The sequence below is a fragment of the Triturus cristatus genome, chromosome 11 (genome assembly GCF_964204655.1).
Source record: "Triturus cristatus chromosome 11, aTriCri1.1, whole genome shotgun sequence".
Classification (NCBI taxonomy): domain Eukaryota; kingdom Metazoa; phylum Chordata; class Amphibia; order Caudata; family Salamandridae; genus Triturus; species Triturus cristatus.
Genome location: NC_140594.1, coordinates 267258546 through 267274608, shown reverse-complemented (window position 1 = coordinate 267274608; position 16063 = coordinate 267258546). Strand labels below are relative to the sequence as shown.

Here is a 16063-nt window from a genome sequence, read left to right as displayed (position 1 = left end):
CTTTTTTCAACATTACTATGTGCAACTAAGACATAAGCAGCAACCACTATTGAACACAATCATTGGATATTATTCTCCACAATCATATCAAGATTAAGAGTTACAAACCTCCCCCAACTACCTGCATCACCTCATCGAAGGCAACCTGAATAGGGCGATTAATACACTTGGCAGATACGTGCCCTACTGGGTCTCACTGCTAATGTCCCACCAGGCTGGCTGGCCATGGTCAAAATTCTGGTTCTATTATTTTTTTTATACCACTTTGTGACCCTGCTGTTACTTCTCCCCTAATGGTTCTTTAGAATGCTAAATGGGCTCCAATCAGATGTGATATGGGGGAAGGAAGAAAGAGGGTAACTCTGCACAAAATACAACGTCTGGATGGGTGCCTGGGAGCCCCTGACTATGAATTGTATTATGCAGCGGCACAACTCTAATGACCAGTGTGATGGCTGGGAGATGCACCAAAAGCTGAAGTCCCAGACATCCACAGAGTGTTTAAGTGTGAACACAGAATAACCTGGTGACTGTGTGCATTGGCAATGCCCCAGCAGAAACACACCAGATGAGGGTAGCACGTAAATGTTTGATCAATTGTGTTCATGAAGGGAAGATGCTCCCACCATATGCCCCTTTATTCCCACTTTGGTGTCCTAACACATCATGACCCGTGCATTTGGATAGAGGTGGGGGTTACACTTGTGAGTGACTTATAAGCGGAGGGATGGCTTTACGTGTGGCAACAAAATACTACTTTCCATGAAAATAAAACAAATTGAAATTCACTGAACATCAAAGGATGTCAGGAATTGTTATCATAGTTTCATTTACATTTTTGAAAAAAGCCTTAGAAATTCACTGAAAAAACTAAGGTTAAAGTGATATTAAGGTAGGTTACTATGTCCATGCCAACATAATGTTTTCAACTAAAAAACACAAAATCCAACAGTTATAGTTGCCAGAGCTAACTATAACTTATGACCCGCCATGCACTATTTATGATCTCACATGTTACGTCACTCCCATGTATAATAATCATACTTCTGAACAAACGGCTTGCACTTTGGTGGGTTCTCTTCAATTGATTATATATTCACCATTTATTGGTGAATACATAATCAACTGAAGAGAGCCCACTGAAGTGCTTGGGGTTTGTTCAGAAGGGTGGATATCTATATTATCTGAAAAAAACAAAGGTTAAAGTGAGATTATAATTAGCTATCTAGGTGAATATGTCTGTACCAACCTAACATTTTGAAATATAAAAAGATTAATCAGTGAAGAAGAAGAACAATAATATATGATCCACCATGACTAAAGAAGATTGGTCGGCATTAAAAGATCCTCAAGAGGACCAAAATATAATCATAAAAGCTTCACTCAGATAAAGGTGGAAACATTGTTATTTTGGGTAGTCAGAAGTATATTCTTGAGGCTAAAAGACTACTAAACAAGTAAACATACAGCAGCATTACATGAACATTGATAACGATCCAACTGCTACATATGCTGTGGAATTCCACCACAAATTAAGTATTTGAAAAGAAATAGGTGTATTGGATGAAGATGGACACAGATACTTGAAATTAGATTATCTAAAAACACCAAATATCTATTTCCTTCCTAAGGCCTATAAGGATATTGAGAATCCACATGGTCATCCCATTGTCAGTTCCATAGGTGCACTTTTGGAAAATACTTCCAGATTCATCAATATAGTTTTGTTTCCCTATGCTTTGACATTAGCTTCATATCGAAGAGACTCTTTGGAACAAGATTAATGCCACCCATTGACAGACTTCTTATTTGCTGGTGAACATGATACACATCCATACAACATACTCACAGTATCAGGGCATGTGAATATTACTTAAGATCAATATCAATCAGTTTAATAGAACATTCCAAAATGATGATAGAAATGTTAGAATCCTGAAACATAAAGTATTCTTAATTGATGTAAACGTTCACCCGTAGATCCAAGGCCCAGTCATGGGTACATCATTTGATCCAACATATGTGAACCTAATGTTGTGTTGATGGGAAGCTGACATAGATTGGACAGAACGAAAGCTGGAGTTTGATAGAATGGGTGAAACTCTGGGTCCAATATATTGATTGAGAAGGAATTGGATATTTTTTATTAATTCACTGAATGATAATGTTTTAAATTTAAAATTTACGAATGAAAAAAGTCCATATAAGATTACCTCTTTGGATGTTGAAATACAAAGTGGGTCATAAGACATGTTCAGAGATCCACAGCAAAACCACCAGCTGTAACAGCATACTCCATGCAAATATTGGACATCCAAAAGCTCTCAAATGGAGTGTACCATATGGTGAATTCTTAAGAGCCAGACAGAGCTGCTCTGAAGGAAGATATTATAAATATCAAACCTTTCGAGATATTTGAGAGATTTAAAAAAAGAGGATATCTAACAGTTATTTTAATCAATGAATGAGGAAAAAATAGGGATAATCTTATTATGAAGTAAAAAGGGAGATGTATTAGATTTATATTGCCTTGAAAACAAGGAGAGGGGTTCTAGTAATCCAAAGGGACAGAGCACCTGGGTAACTTAATTGTTAGAAATCAAATTTTCCCTCTGGGAGTCCTCCTGCACTCTTATCCACTCATGCCTATAAATACCTAATATTTCCCTCACAAACCAGTTTATCACTAAACATTAAAAATGGAAGCTCTACTCAGAGTGTGTATGCACTTATGTGCATCTTTAATAAATCATGTAAAAAATTGGATGAAATTGTGCAATATAAACATATCATCATAAACACAAATTACATAAATTAGTTAAAAACACATGAATTATGTCATAAGCATCAGTTAATTAGAAACCCACACCCCTGGACAGGAGAATTACACTAGACTGTAAATTTTGTCATGTGACTGTTAATTCAAGGTTTCTTGTAGACAGCACCCTGCAGTAATAGACAACATTCCTTGCCCTTCTTATTTTATTTTAAAAAACAGAGGTTAGTAAAAAGAACATGGCATGACTATTCACCAACATTAGGTGCCACTTAAATATGGCGAAAAGGGTAACATCTCGCTGACGTTGTCTAAAAAACACAGGTGATGGGATTAACTAAGAGTGCTTGTGCTTATTTCTCACAATTGCAATAACTCTAACCATGGTAACAAGATATCTTATACAAGCAATTATTCCATGAAGTATTGAACTATTCATTTAATGAGCTTAACTATAACATGCATTAGTGGGTCAATTTAAGTTAAGCAATCACTGGGGTCTCATGTTAACAAGATAGAAGCATATGCAATTTGAACAAAGTTGATTTTTTTTTAAAAAGAACGTACGTTTTAATTGCACTTGTATTTTACATGGGTACTTTACCTTGAGATTAATTTTTTTAATTTTTGTTTAAATATGTTTAAATATGAGCACTTTATATGAAGTACTCTAAAGTAGTGATCCAATGATGTGTACAATAGTGAAGTATATTATGTAACAGTTGCTTGTGTAAGGTTTTTTGGAACCATGGTTACATAAAGTTATACTAATAGTTAGAAAAATGCACACACACGTTATATTAGGCAACAGAAAAGCAGTACTTATAACATACATTTGTGGTGAAACTGCAATTATTGGTGTCTTATGTTTACAATATGAAAAGTATATGCACTTTATCAGTGTTAAAAAAATCAAAGCATCTTAAAGGAGAAACACAAGCATTTTCAAGAGTTTTCTTGCATGAATGTTTTGTCATTAAAATAATATAATTTAAAAAATATATATAACTTTGACTGTAGGGAATTTTAACCTGTTCCCGGATGCACTAATTACAAGAATTAGTTGGATTAGGAAACAACTTACTTTTAGTTTCCTATGCTTTGAAACAGTTGCGACATATGCCTTTGCGGACAGTTGATGCCTTTTAATAAAAAGAGAGTTGACTAAGACAATGGGAATAGAACAATAACAAGCAACAATTAACCTCAAAATGGTAGGAGCAAATGGAAATTAAAAGTACGTCATGTGAGTTCTGGTGTTTTTAAATCATGTTTATTGAAAGTACGTCAGATGAGGCCTAGTGTTTTAAAATCATGTTCACTTTCACTTGGAAGGAAATATATATATATGTGTGTGTGTATATATATATATATCGTCATGTGATCAAGGCCTCTCGAAGGCCGAAACGCGTCATGGAGGTGGTGCAGTAATATCTGGGTCCGCATTCGTCTGTTCCTGCTATATGGATGGTGTATGGCAAAGTGTGCTGCATATATAGTTGGCAGGAAGCTAGATCTCGGGCCACAGATTGTGCTTTTTGTGATTTGGTATAAATCTGATCAGTAGTGTTTGAGAAATTAATTATATATATCTGAAAGGTTGGGTCTGCGAGTGTCCTTCTGGAGTCTTGTGGTAACACCTATTCAAAAATAGAGCCTTGTGATTGGCACAGGGAGCTTTTTTTCCCTTGGGCCATTTCACTCCTGTGGGACTCAGACTCCTGTGGGAGGGAGCGCTCCGATTGACTACCAGCAACATGAGAAAAACATTGCTGACAACCATTACACTACTCAGGGATATAATTCCCTGTCCTGATGTTTAAAAATTATATAAGGGCGCAGGGTAGGGATACTGTTCCCACCCCCCGGTCAATCCCTTGGGACTTCCACAAGATTGCAGAGGGGGGGGAATGGCAGCCAGCTATATTTTTTTTAAATATTTGGCGAGGGAAGCATGAGTAAGGCTCCCTGAGCCCATTTGTCAACCCTGAGACCGCATACCCCGTGGCAGGGTACTTTAAGTGAGGAGAGTGGGGCATGTGGCCTCCCTCCCTGGGCCAATGGCTGTCCCAGACATCCAATCTTCAGGGGCTGAAATGTGCAAAAAAGGGGAGGGGGGCTGCTTGGCACCTTCCTCGAAGTCATTATAATCACCAGGGAGCCCATCCCCCAGTTCCACATTCCTTAGTTGAGGGGAAGGAAGTGCGCAGCCCCCCTTCCTAAGTCATTATAGGCTCCGGGAATCCCATCACCCGGGACACACTCAACTTTAAAGGTTACCCCATCCCCGGAGCTTGCTCAAGTACTCGGTCCCGAGTAGCCCATGCCTAGGATAGAGTAATTTCCCTGCCCGCACTAGCATGTCTTTAAATCTCACATAAAACAGGAGCAAACACCCCTTCCCAGCCTGCAGCAGAGTAGGCAGGGAAGGCATCTCTGCTCCCAGCCTGTACAAGATTTAAACATTATCCCACCGGCTGGGAACACATTTTTGATCTGTTTCCCTGCACGCACTCCTGGTCCCATGGCACCATAATATTAAAAAATAAGGGTGACTGATTGACTGAGAGAGATCTTCTTCTCTTTTCTGCCTTTTCGGTATCAGTCCCACAGTACCAAGCAATTTGATTGGCTAGCCGCAATTATGGAGAAAACATTCACAGCTGCCATTATGGGACACTGAAAATCGGTGCTTGAGTCCTGAATTTGTTAAACAACACATATTAAGGTGCCTGGGGAGGATAACTTTACCATTAGCACTGGTGGGCAAAAAAATTATTTGTACCCTGGGTACCACAGTGCTCTTGTGGGTGCTCTTGTGGGACCCAACGTGGCCCACCCATGAGACCCCACGGTACTCCTACTGGAGTTGCTGCGCATGCATCCCCATTGTACCACAAGACTGTGCAAACTTCAGAAGATGAAGTCCCACTGTGCTATAGATATGAAGCTTGAGCGACGGCACTGCATGAGTACGCTGCTGTCGCAGGCATGTGTTGCTACTGCAAAACATCTTTTTTAACCTTTTGTAAAATACTGGGAGGGGCCAACAGGGGGACTGGCATGTGTGAGGGGTTGAGTGCATGACATGGCTAGAAACCATTCCTCAATTGCTCACGGCCTAAAGCAGTGAGCATTGGGGGGTTGGTCACTCACAGAGAATTGGGCAGGAGGTGATGTTTTCAGTGATGTCATGAATTAAGTCATTTGAGAGTTCATCGGTGATGTCATCAAGTATGTCATTTAGCATATCATGAGTGTTGCAATATATGAGGCCATAAGAGGTGCATGGCAGAAGCTGAAATTATAGTTAGCTCAGAAAACTACAACTGGTGAACTTCAGCTTTTTTGTTGTTTGTAAACGTTAGTTTTTCTGTTATTTCAGTTTCCGAATTTAACATCACTGTGTTTTTTCACTGAATTTCTAGGGCAGTAGTATGTTCATCTCTTTTCTCTAAAACAGCATTTTTTGTGGATTCTGCAAAATATACAGCACGTTAAATTTGCAAATGCCATAAATCCATGATTAGTTTGAGAAGGCTGCAGCCATAGTCTGTCACCATTGTTGTATCACAATTCATAGATGTAATGATGACATGTCCAGGCTGGCCACCAGTGATGTTTGACTGCAGGCCAGATCGTGATGTTGTACACTGAAGAGGGTTGCCAACCACAGTTGGTTGGTCGCATGCGGTGGGTTGGGCACAGGGCCCGGCCATAGGCAAGTCCCAACTGAAAGCATTTGATGTGAATGGCCAAACTCTGGGTACAGTTGGGGTTTGCTGCCAGGGATCTGTTACATGTTGCATGTGGTATATGGTGAAAAACACACTAAAAAATGGAAAAGTGAAGTTATGGTTAGCTTTAGTTATAATATCTTCAACGTATATTTAAAAAAAGCTTAAGAATGAATTTAAAAGCTGCAGTTAAGAACTTGCACACCAAATGCAATGGTTATAACTTAGACAATACATGCTCAATATAATAAACAATACCATATTCATAGTCATTCATCCCTTTCACAGTGCTAAGAGTAATATAATATGTAATCGCATCTTTAAGAGATTTTTAGTAGCATCTGTCACATCAAGAGGATCAGGTAATGAGCACTGCATTTTTGTATGTGAGTTATGGTTTGCATGGCTGTTGTGCAATTTATGGATTGTGGTCCAAACATACCTTTTGAATTTCAGTCACTTTTTGGTTTTAATTTATCATGACTCCACTGTAAATGTGTTTCTTGAAAGAACGTATTTGTATGTTTCTGGTTTGCGAATGTTTCATTAACATGAAACTATTTTACGTGAAAAGCGTAGACACGTTTCACAGCTGTTTTAGAAAACTATGTCTTATGTTGTCATTATTTCAACATTTCTAGGTGGTGTTACAGTCACTTTGATTACTGAACTGTTCACTCAGTCCGCACGCCCAGCAGCTCTCACGATTGGAGGGTCTATGGGATGGATTAGTTTTTTTGTAATAGGGATGCTTTTTCCTTTCATAGTGGTATGTATATATCTTTTTACTTTTGTAAAACAATGGTTTAACATAAAATGTTTGTTCTTTTCTCAGTGATGTGTATTTACCTTTCTTTCTTCTTTAACACAGTGTTTCAATTTCGTCTGTTTTCACAGTTTTGTATCATTCTGTCAAGAACTACTTAGTATGGTTTCTTATTTGGGGGATTTTGTCATTCATTTTCAATAATGATGCTAAGTAGTTTTAGGACCGAGATCGAATAATATATGCCACTTTCATTTATAATCAGACAACTAAGACAGGCAGTATGCTAAAAACTAGTAACCTGAGGTCCTTAATTTAGGATACTCCGTCAACTCCATATTCAAGTCAAACATCAGTCTCGTAGACCGCATTGATATCTAGTGGGCACAAATTATAGTGACTACTGATTCCAGAAAGATATGCTGCAATTAGGGCATGACCTCATAATATCAGTAGAGAATGTTTCTTTCTGCTAAGAGGCAAGAAAAAAAGGAATTTCTGCAGCCTGACAGGGTGCCACCCTTCCATCAAAAACAAAAAATATTTTATAAATGCCATGGTATTATACCATGGCAGTTATCTAACATTTTATCTTCTATAAAGTGTTCCAAGGTGGGAGAATGAATAAAACAGTGGGTTGGAGGCCTCTGTTGGGGTTTTAAGAGAATTATTTAAACTTTATAAAATTGTCTTAAATTTGCAGAAACGTCTTTATGAACAGTTTATGTGCACCTGAGTATAATGAAATATTGAATCTTTTCTTTTTTCTTTTAGAATGGACTAAACCAATACTGTTTCCTCGTCTTTTTTGTTGAATGTTCTCTAGTAGCAACATTTATTTACTTCATTGTTCCGGAGACCAAGAACAAATCTTTTCTGGAAATTAAGGAGAAATTTCAAACTCTTAATGGAAAGAATAACATCTTGCAGCCAGCGCAAAATGGAGAGACACTGGTTAACACAGACTTGTAAATAGCATAAAGCACTAGGTACTTAGTTATTGTGTAACTTTAGGCCTTTTAAGGTTTTTTTAACTGGACAGTCACAGATATATTTGCTATATATTGCAATAAAGTTTATTGTTCTAAAAGACTATCGTTCTACTACAGTCAAAGCAAAGGTGCCAACTATTGTTATCCATCATGTGAGCTAAATATGTATGCATAACACATTGATAAACCTCTTTTATGAATGATGTAATTGTTTGCTTCTACCCATTCTATATCTACAGTGAATCATGAATAAGAAGGTTTCTAACTAGGAAACTTGCACAAAAAAATCAAGACCTTAACTGGCTATAAGTGAGCCATGGCCTGCCAGGGCTGAGGTCCGGTAAAGCACAAAAACAGACATTAAACCAAGGCACTGTGGAGCCCTCTATTACTGTCCTTTGAAGGCTGACAACAAACCGCTGTATACGCCTGCCTGTCACATGTCACGGGCGATGCCAGGCATATGGAGTCCTTTCGTGACTCAGGGACGAAGCACTATAGGGAAACCGTAATTGATCTCTGTTGTTTTGGAACCTGAGATACTATATAATTCTGAATGAAATACCAAGTTATCCTGTCTGTACAGTTTAGTCACTAGTGATAGAGAAAGCAAGCAGTCAGTGCGCGCTTACATTTACATTGTCAACTGTTTTATTGCTTCTGGCCCTCGATAATGGTGCTATATGATTTATCATGTTGTCTGCTGATTTTGGTTTTTCTTTTTCTGGTGGTAATCCATGTATTAATTTGTCAATCACAGAATTCTGTTTTACTTGTATTAGACAACCCCCCTTTAGTACCCTTCTACAGAGGTTTTTTAGGTCCACATTCTGGGCCACAGTCATTTTACAGCACCCTCCACTCCCACATCCCACCATTTTCAATCGACCAGAAGCATTGTAGAACTCTGCCTCATATTTAATTCGAAAAAAAGGAGAACATGCTTGATTCCAAATGGGAACATTTTTATTTCAGAGTGCCAAAACATTTGACTGGATGATGTTACAAACAGAAGGAACTCTTAATACTTGATTATTCTCTTAGACATAAGTAATTTTAAACAGAAAAAAGACGATGGACACAACTAAGATAACATGCAAATATTGGATCTTTTATCTAAAGTTTGCGAAGTTCACAATACTTCAACTGACTTATGATTTGGTCTTCAAATGAAACAAATGTTACTGGTTGTTGTGAAAAATAGTGCTACATGAGAACATTGACACTTCCAGGCTGGTGACATGAGTGTTCCTGCAAGTCATGATGCATATCGAACACAGATCGAAAGGCAAACAATTCTTTTTATGACACAATAAGGATCACGCGGACAACAAGACCTGTCTTCCTCTTAACAGTGTTGACATGCAAATGGGCAATGCAACAAGATATTAATTTCTCTCAATTACAGTTTATTAATATAATACTATTGTAGGCATAAAGCCAACTCAATCCTCATCCTCCTAATAAGGAACTTCTTTTCGGGACCCTCCCCGAGTCCTTTGGACCCTTCCTGTGGTCTAAGGATTTGCAGATCCTGAAAACAGCATAAATAACTTCTTCTTTGGCAGCCCTGTACATTATCAGACTATATTATGCAATAAACACCATCTGATGGATAGATGGTATTTATTGTTGCTGGCAGTCTCACAACAGAGAGAGTTTACAAAATGTAATCTGATTTGGCAGCTGTTGGATTTCTGTCCTTTAAAGTACTAGGAGGTGAAAATGAATTTGCTGCGGAAAGGTGTAGGATGAGAGTAAGTGTAGGTGTTTGTGTCTGTGGGTTGTTACTCCACCTCCTACTTGGAAGAAATCCACTTTCACCTCCTGCATTGGGTTGAGCAGGTATCCCCTTTTTGCTCCCAAGATTTCAGACACTCTTTTTATTGGAAAAATAAAATGCTGGTCTTACTGTGACCATACCACTCCCTTCCACCAGTGGCTCTGCAATGCCAATTTGACATTTGTTTCTGGAAGTAGTCAAATTCCTTTGTGTACATGACTGGTGCCAGGTTTTGGTGCATTATATAAAGTGATGTTTTCCCTTCCATTCCCTTGAGAATGAGCCGCATTGGATGTTTCTATGGCACTCTGCAATCCTGTAGCTGGTGGCTACCAAGGCATTAGTAAACCTTTCCTGCCTCCGTGCAAATGAGTTCTGTCTGCCATTGCATTTTGCTAGCAGTAAAAGAAAGTCTGTATGGGTGATAGCTCAATTGCCCCTCTCTGAACACACCACCCACCCACAAGCAGCTTACTGTATTGGAATTTTCAGGTGCAAACATCCGTGGAAAATAACCAACTCAGTCATTTTATTTTATTAATTTTTTTTTTTTTTTTAAACTTTATTTTTTCAATTTTCAACATAGGAACATATAGCACCTTGCACATAGTATACATTGGTTTCAGTGCACACATGAGAGATGTACAGAGTAATTAGAGCATAGGAAAAGGCAGGTAACGTTGACATAGGGCTCAGCAAGGAAAGTAGCTCCACATTTACACATCACCACATTTGTCAAGGCCATTCCCCCCTCCCAGCGTTGAACTGCATAGAAGGCACTTAGTCAGGCGACACAGGCACATCAGCATTTCCCGCCCTCAGTAAGTAACATTGCAGAGGAGCCCATATATCAGCAGGTCTCGATGTAGGCGGTAGGAGTTCAGAGTACGTAGTAATTTGTTCCTGACAGTAAGTGAGGTCATGCAGCCAGTCCTTAAACTTGGGGGCCCTTCCTCTGCCCCATCGACATGCAACTCTCCGCTTTGCAAGCAGGCAGGCGAGCGCCACAAATTTACGGTGTGCAGCTTGTATTGGCAGTACATATCCCAGGAGCGCGAGAACAGGCGAGGGTACAATCTGTGTATTAATCATTATGGAAAGAGCCTCAAAGACCTCCCTCCAGTATTGATTCACTGCATGACATTCCCACGCCAAATGCAGAAAATCCGCCATAGGGGCGCGACATCTATCACATCTGTCATCATCCCGAAGGCGATATCTATAAAGCCGAGCTGGGGTGTAGTACACTCTGTGGATATATTTATAATGAATTATTCTGAGGCGACTACTCGCAGAGATGCGATCTGTCTGCTGCAGGCAGAACTCCCACTGCTTGTCCGTTAGGGGAGCCGGCAGCTCCCGGTCCCACTTGTCCCGCACCACTAGCTGCGGGGCAGTGACCAGGGTATGTACCGAGTTATAGATCCTAGAGACTAACCTGTTGGGGGCCTCGTCAAAAAGAATGCGCTGTAGGGGAGCTACAGCAAGGGGCTCATTCGGGAAATCAGATGTTAATGCCTTAATCCCCTGCCGAAGTCTGATGTAGAAAAACACCTCTAGAGGAGAAGGGCGGGTGTCGCCACATAAATGCTCCAGCGTGCGGAAAGCACCATTATGGTATAGGTCTCCCCAGGTCCTAACATTGAGAGAGCCAGCCCATCTACGGAACCCCCCTTCCTGCAACAGTGGCATACTAGGGTGATAACTAAGGGGCAGAAGCGGCGCATAGAGCATAGGGGCCTTCAGTTTAGCAGTGATTTTATTCCAGGCCAGCACAGTGCTCGCCACCGTCTCTGCCAGCGCTTCCGTCCCCCTCAGCGAGCTATATAACGCACCCTCTATGGGTATCGGGTGTGATAGCCAATGCTCTGCAGCAAGTTGGGGCATATATCTCGGCTGATGAATCCAAAAGTAGGCGTAATGGGCCTGTGCTGCCTGAAAATAGAGCTCGAAATCGGGTATCCCAAACCCGCCCTGGATATATGGCCGAGTAAGGACCTCCCACTTGATTCTGGGCGACTTCCCTCCCCAAACCAGTTTGAGGAGCTCAGTACGAAGGCTCCGAAAGAAAAAACTGCCCGGATAAAAGGGTATATTTAAAAAGAGATAAAGCAGCTGTGGTAGTATCACCATTTTTACCAATGATGCTCGTCCTGCCATCGAGAGGGGCAGCGTTATCCATCTAGTAACGTAGTCAGAGATACGACTCATCGTCGTCCCATAGTTTGCTCTCATCAACTCATCCCTGCCCTTCTCAATATGAATACCCAGGTATTTAAAGTCTCCCTCACTCCAGGCAAGGGGGTAATCGAGCTCGAAACGCTCAGTAGCTGCAGTAAGAGGGAAGATCCGCGATTTATTCCAATTAATAAGAATTCCTGACAATTCGCCAAAGCGGATGAATTCCCTAAGAATCGGGTTGAGATTAGTGCTGGGGTCTCTTATATACAGCGTGATGTCATCCGCGTACATAGAAATCAGGATCTGTCTCTGAAAGCATCTCAAAGCCTTGTCCTTGTGGTGTTGCCTAAGTTTCGCTGCAAGGGGCTCCATAGCTATGGCGAATAGAAGGGGCGATAAGGGGCAACCCTGTCGAGTTCCCCTTGAGATGGGGAATGCCTCAGAAAGCGTACCATTGACCAATACCTTGGCCCTGGGCGACGTATACAAAAGTCGTATCCACGAAATGAAGATGAGTGGGAACCCCATACGCTCCAGTATGCTAAAGACATAATCCCATTCCAGGGAGTCAAAAGCCTTTGAGGCGTCTAAGAATACAGCTGCCATGGGGAGGTCCTCGTGCACGGAGTTAAGGATCGAGAAGAAGGTGCGTAGGTTATGGGAAGTCGCCCTGCCGGGCACGAAACCTGCCTGGTCGGGCAGAACCAGGTTGGGAAGGAGCAGATTAATACGAGTAGCGATTAATTTTGCCAATATTTTCACGTCACAATTAAGCAGCGAGAGGGGTCTATAGGAGTCACAATCATTCGCGGGTTTCCCCGGTTTAAGCAAGGACGTAATGAGGGCCATGCGCATCGATGGGGGGAGGCGGCCCGCCTCAAGGGCGTCCTCGTATACCTCGCGCAAGACGGGAGCCATAAACTCAATGTAGGTCTTATAGAATTCTATTGGTATGCCGTCTAGACCAGTCGCCTTGCCCGACCGCATGCGCATGATGGCCTCACGCACCTCTTCCAACGTAAAGGGGGTGCTCAGGAACTCCCTCTGGGCATCACTAAGCCACCCCAGGGAGACGTCCTCCAGATACTCCTGCAGCTGCAACTCCCCCGTACGCGTTGACCTGTAAAGCTGATGATAATGCCCCACAAACGCATTAAGTATATTCTTAGTGTCGTTATAGACTCTCCCCTCGGCCTCCCTGATTTCGAAAATGGTGGTTGGAGGCCGCATCAATCGGATCGTCGCCGCAAGAGCTTTCCCAGGCCGCTCACCCTCTCCATAACGCCTGGCGACCCAATGTTTCCCCCTAAACTTCAGTTCCCTCTGGGCCTCAGTCGAGTAGTCCGTCAGTTTTCCGCGGAGAAGCGCAAGTGTAGAGTCATCTGGCATGTCGGCCAGCGACCTTTCTAGTGTCTTAAGCTCCGTTTCCAGCGTATGCAAGCATGATAGTATGCTTTTTAGCACACCAGAACCTTTCGCGATGCATATGCCCCGGAGGGTCACTTTAAACGCCTCCCATATAGTTTCCACTGCCTGTACCGAGTCTTTATTACGTTTAAAAAAATCGAGACATTCTTCTCGTAGTTCTTCTTGAAATACCGCATCAAGCAGCATCCGTGGTTGCATACGCCAAGCCGTCACCGGGGGGGCCAGGTCAGCCGCTCTCAGTGTGACGCGGACTGGCGAATGATCCGACAAGGTTCTAGGGAGATGCTCCGAGTTAGTGAGAGCCGTATAGAAGGGGGGCGAGATGAAAACATAGTCCAGTCTGGCCCAGGATCCGGCATGTGCCGTGAAATGTGTGCCTTCACGAACATCAGGATGAAGGCTTCTCCATGTGTCTATCAGTGCATGTTCAGCTAATATGTCAGAGAACAGTGTGCGCGCCTTGGTGAAGTGGTGCGGGGCCGGATGCGACCTGTCCGTATTTGGATCCAGTGTGAGGTTGCAGTCCCCCCCCCAGATAAGGCTCCGAGGGCCCAAACCCACAATGATCGCATTTAGGTCCACGAAATACTGTGGATCATCCACATTGGGTCCATAACAGCAAATCAGGGCAACCGCCACCCCCCCCAGTCTCCCCCACAGAATGCAGTGTCTCCCATGATCATCGCTATACTTCCCCTCCATGATCCAGGGCACCCCACGTTTCACCAGAATTGCTGTACCCCTAGAGTAGGAGGAATAGGACGAAAACGAAGTGCAAGCCGCCCAGCGACAAGCAAAGGTGTGTGAAGTCTGCGGTCGTGTATGCGTCTCTTGTAGGAAGGCTATGTGGACATTGTGTCGATCTAAGTAGGATAATATCTGCCTCTTTTTTCTGGGGTCCCCCAAACCCCGTACATTCCAAGTTAATACGTGTAAGTCAGTGTCTGGTTTAACCATGCTTGTAACAAAAGGAATCCCTTACCAACAGTATATCCCCCCGCCTGCAAATAGCAGGCGTGCTCATGCGGAAGCTCAATCCTGTCTCCTGACTATTGCGACGTCGTGCTCCATAATCTACTACCTTTCTGCCGGGCCCACCCAATAGCTCGCTGGCGTGCGCCTGCATCCCAAGTGTTAGGAGGAGCCTTCTACGTATGACCTCAGTATGCAAACCTGTACAATCCCAGTGTAAGAGGACTATGAGATACATGGTGCTAAACATAACAAGAACATTGCAAAACAATACCCCCCCCCATTCTCCAACCCTCGAGTCCTTCCCAGAACAGCCCTCCATTACCAGCACACCCCATCTACCCGATCGGGAGGGCAACCCCCGTAGGAGAGGCATAGCACTAAGGGGGGCACAGAGTCGTCCCAGTATAGAGCCCCACCGCGACCTAAGTCTCGCCAGTGGACAAATCTCAAGTAGACTCATTCCCCGTCCAGAGGACCTCAGGGCAGCAACAACAACCACTATCCATATCACATGTATATGCTCCTGTACGGTCAACAAACAATACGCTGCTATCGCAAAGAAACCCCAGCGCCCACAAGGGGCAGAAAACCTCAGGAAGGCCTCGCCCCCACCCCCCACCCACTGAAGCGTCCCCAACTTGCCAGCATCCCAACCCCACCCCCCACCCAGAACTCCCCACAACATGCTCAACGTGAGCAAAAGAGTCAATATAGTCATCGGGGTACTCCCTATGGGGTACAGCAAGAGGGCACCCGTATCCACTCCCCAAGCCCCGTCCCATCCCATCAGCAGGGGAGAGAAACGAGGGGGGGGGGGAGAGGTGCCTGGAATACATTACCGCCACCGTCCCAAAGCCGGCCATAGCAGTTCCTTGTATAGAGGCACCAGCCGGTGCCACGGTACCATCCGAAGTGCCACGGTGCCGCCACCACCGCCTCCAGCTGCCGGCCGCGCCAGGAATAACAAATGTCAGGGGCAACCACTAGGCGTCAGGCACACAATCCTCTGCGTCCCGGTCCAGATCCCTGTTCCGCACATTCTTGAGAGTCTTCAGAAAATCATCCACTTGTTGCGGGGTGGTGAAGAAATGTTGTTTGGCCTGGTGCGTGATTCTCAATTTTGCCGGGTACAAAAGTGCATAATCAATTTGCTGAGCACGCAGCTTCCGCTTGACCTCAAGAAATTTACGCCTCTGCTCCTGCACGACAGGAGTGAAGTCCGGGTATATCGTGAAGCTGACCCCATCACATGACAGCGTTTTGTTCGTGCGTGCAACCCGCAGAGCCGCATCCCGGTCACGGTAATTCAACAGGCGGGCAATTATGGGCCGAGGCGGGGCGCCAGGCTTAGGCCGCGGTCCCAGGGAGCGATGCGCCCCCTCAACAATAAACTGTCGCGACAGCGTCTCACCCCCTACCGTGGCC

General features: G+C 43.2%; 1 protein-coding gene across 4 annotated transcripts in view; it reads left to right on the top strand.

The window, feature by feature from the left end:
- Positions 1-16063, top strand: part of LOC146783988 (solute carrier family 2, facilitated glucose transporter member 11-like) — a 422910-nt gene that overhangs the window by 370016 nt on the left and 36831 nt on the right. For 3 of the 4 annotated variants that reach the window (XM_085636190.1, XM_085636192.1, XM_085636193.1), the window contains exons 11-12: positions 7155-7282; positions 8054-8369. In XM_085636190.1, coding sequence (XP_085492316.1) covers positions 7155-7282; positions 8054-8251 — 326 coding nt within the window. In that variant the 3' untranslated portion in view covers positions 8252-8369. Of the gene's footprint in view, positions 1-7154; positions 7283-8053; positions 8370-16063 lie in introns of those variants that run through there. The other variant, XM_085636191.1, reaches the window with a different exon arrangement.